Consider the following 3,749-nt stretch of genomic DNA (forward strand, 5'->3'; position numbering starts at 1 on the left):
AGAGAGAGAGAGAGAGAGAGAAAGAGAGAGAGAGAGGAAGAAAGCTAGCTAATATGGGGATTGTGGAAAAGGAAATGGAATGTTCAGGAAATAGAGGGAATGGCTGACTGGAAGCACATGACTAGTGGAATGAAAAAGAGTGGAAAGCTCGAAGCCAGGTCCTTAAAGATTCCAATATCATGTGTATGGACAGAAGGCAAAGAAATAACAGAGAAGAACAGACAGGAGGCAACTACAGTCATGGGGATGGAAGTCCAGATCATTTAGGGAAGAAACTGAAATTTGGTTTTGTGGTAGTTAACAGAAGTTTCCAGGAGAGAGAAAAATTACACCATTAGATCAATTAGGTACAAGAAGGGAGGAAATGAATATAGTTCTGAAAATAATAACCACTTGGCTAGAGACAGCACAGAGTGGGAAGGGTAACACAGAATGAAAGGCATGCTTTGGGAATGAATATCCACATTTAAAGAAGGAAAGATGGAGTGAGCAGCAATTCACAGAGGAGATCAACATCAGGTATAAGTTGTCTCCATTAAAAATGTAACAATTTATAGTTTATCTGGAGGAAAGTTGTTACTCACACTGCTCAGGTCCATTTGATTACTTACTACCTCTGCATAACACCTGACACAATGCAAAAAACATTGTAGTTTATTCTTTCCATTCTTTAAAAAGCTCATCCCTGCAGGGTTTTATCTAGAGAGTCTTTCTGTGTTGCCTAGGATGGTCTGAAACTCAAATTGTTTCTACATCTACCTCTCAAGTGCAGAAATTACAGGAGCAGCCCAGCATGCCCAACACACATGCCCAACAATGCCCAACTAAGGCAATTTTATTTCCAAAATTTCAATGAAGGTTACACTGACCTTCCAAACAAAGCTGAATGAAATTTCTGCATGCTTTAGGGGCTTCTTTTGACCACAACTCTATGTCAATATCTCCAGCCGTAGTTTTCAGTAAAACCTATAGAAAGATCATGACATCATATTAGGGTTTTTTTTTTTTCTCTTGATTGGTTATTCAACTTGCAACACTAACAAGTAGCATTTTCAATTTCAGAAATATTACAAACTCAACTTGGGCTTGTTATTATACTGAACAAATACTCATTACAGCCCAATCATCATCAGGCTATTCAATACATTATTTTCAAAAAAGCACTTACCTTTTCTAATCACAGAAAACAAACTCCATTCATTTAAAAACCAAGAGTACAAACTTAATTGCATTATTTCTAATAAAATTGGTTAGCAAATTATGAAATTAAGAAGTTAATGAACCCACTGAATTATGACATTATTAGACAATTTTACAATCATTCAGTTGATAATATCTTTAAACTCTACTTTCACATGAAAATCATGGTATCCCTAATTTGGATAAACATTTATTCTCTGTATACATGTTTACAGGTGCATACAGAGGCCACTGGTCAACACTAGGTATCTTCCTTGATAGTTCTTCACCCTGCTTTTTTGCATAGTTCTTCTACTAAACCTGGAGCTCACCAAGTCAACTAGACTGGCTGGTGAGCAGGGTGAGTGGTTCCCCTGCCTCTGCCACTCCATGGCCTTCACTCTGGGGTTTCACATTCATGCAGCCATGCCCAACTTTTCATGGGGACATTGGGAATCCAGACTCGGGTCTTCAGGTTTACACATCAAGCACTTTATCAACTGAGCTATCTCCCCAGCCCCTTGATGTTTTGTCTCTGGCTTTTCAGTTAAAGTCTGATAACCTTACAATCCAGTCTGGTCTCAAGCTAACCCCGGCTCCTGAACTTCCTGCTTCAATCTCCCAAGTGCTCAGATGACAGGCAATGAGTCCCCATGCCTTGTTCATGCCATGCTGGGGGCTGAACACAGTGCTTTGTGTATGACAGGCAAGTACTCTACCAACTTAGCTAAAGTCCTAGCACACAGGACTATTCTTAATCTAATTCTGGTTGTGACTTGCTAAAATGGTTATGTTTGAAAAGTCATCACCTCTATAATAGGTAGGATCATTTAATAGTCTCCTTTTAACTGGTTCATGGCAGCAGTTACTCCTTGGTAACAACCAGAACCTCCACTGGGCCCAGAGGGTTAAATAGCTTATACATCAACTGGCTCAATAACTACAAATAACAAAAAAGAATGTTAAACACTAAGTTTGAACTTCATGGTATAGTTGGAATCTTCAGTATCAATTTTTCTTTCTCACCCCTACTGTACAAATGTTAAGTAGTATTAATAATCTGTGGCCACCACACAGAATATTCTTTCAAATAAAGACAGCAGAGTAACTAAAACCAAATTGATCCTCATGAGGAATCTCTATATAAATCACACTTTTTTTTTTTTTCTAAAATTCCTTTGCCTTGTCACAAGTTAGTTTTGATAATGGGGGAAGTTTAAAAATCATTCAGGAAAACCCTGTCTTTTAAGGATGCCCTAGAAGGTGTAATTTGAATGAGAATGCTTTTCATTTCGTTTTGTTTTTTTTTTTTTTTGAGACAGGGTTTCTCTGTGTAGCCCTAGTTGTCCTAGAACTCACTCTGTAGACAAGCACAGATCAGTCTGCCTCTATCTCCTGAATGCTGGGCTTAAAGGGGTGTGCCATCATTGCCCAGTGAGAATGCTTTTCAACAACAGCAAGATGAGAAGGGTAACTCCCTCTTGTCTCCCACCAGCTTGTACATTTTTGCTACTGTATTTCAGGAGCCTAAGAAAGGCTATTATAAATTATGCAACACTAATGAATGCATTGCATCTTTAGGGACATTTTTTGGGAACACACAGATCTTTTACAACTACTCTACAAGAATTATGAAAATGAGAGAAGTGAAAATATCTACATTATGGTAGGATTTTTTTTTTTAACAGTTTCATTAACCTATAAAGAAGTATGAAAAAGCTAAGTATGGAGGTATGCACCTTTAATGCTAACCCTCAGGAGGCAGAGGCAGGCACATCTCTGTGTAAGGCCTACATGGTCTGTGGAGCAAGTCAGGTAAGACTACATAGTGAGATCCTGACTTGATTTCTTTTCCTTTATTACATTTTTTTTTATTTAATTGTTTTTATTTGTTTATTTTTTGTGGGTGAAAGAGACTACCAACTGAAGCTGGAATAAACCTGAAATGATACTAAGCACTATTTCTTGACTTTCCATAAGTGCTGACCTACTTCACTGTCCCTTCCTTCTATGCTTGAAATAAAACACGTTTTATTATTAGGGGGACTTAGGCTTTTCCTCTTAGCAACCTTTTAAAGAATTTTGTGAAGTTACAAAGATCATATTTAGAAGTAGTTCTGATTTTAATTTTGTAAAAACATAGCAATATTTATTGAGATATAATCTATAAGTAAATAATACTTATTGAGATATATTCTACATATCAATATGTCACCCTGTTAAATAGTTCCCTGGGTTTTAGAATTTGGCAGCCACTGCCACTATTTCCAAAACATCTCATTTCCCTATAATAAAGCCTTGACCCATTTCGTCCCTCTATTCCTGCTATCCTCACCTTTGGCAACTACTAATTTCTTTTCTGTCTGTATGGACATTGCCATCTGAACATTTCATATAAATGGAATCATACAAAATGTGCCCCTTTAGCCGGGCGTGGTGGTGCACGCCTTTAATCCCAGTACTTGGGCAGCAGGGGCAGGCGGATTTCTGAGTTTGAGGCCAGCCTGGTCTACAGAGTGAGTTCCAGGACAGCCAGGGAATACAGAGAAACCAAGTCTCGAAAAAAATCA

At 38.0% G+C, this 3,749-nt stretch overlaps 1 protein-coding gene across 3 annotated transcripts in view; it reads right to left on the bottom strand.

Annotated features, from left to right (window-relative positions):
- Cwc27 (CWC27 spliceosome associated cyclophilin) overlaps positions 1-3,749 on the bottom strand; it is a 172,497-nt gene that overhangs the window by 165,537 nt on the left and 3,211 nt on the right. For all 3 annotated transcript variants that reach the window (XM_029485020.1, XM_029485019.1, XM_021180317.2), the window contains one exon: positions 870-966. In XM_029485020.1, coding sequence (XP_029340880.1) covers positions 870-966 — 97 coding nt within the window. The remainder of the gene's footprint in view (positions 1-869; positions 967-3,749) is intronic.

This window comes from Mus caroli, chromosome 13 (genome assembly GCF_900094665.2).
Source record: "Mus caroli chromosome 13, CAROLI_EIJ_v1.1, whole genome shotgun sequence".
NCBI lineage: Eukaryota > Metazoa > Chordata > Mammalia > Rodentia > Muridae > Mus > Mus caroli.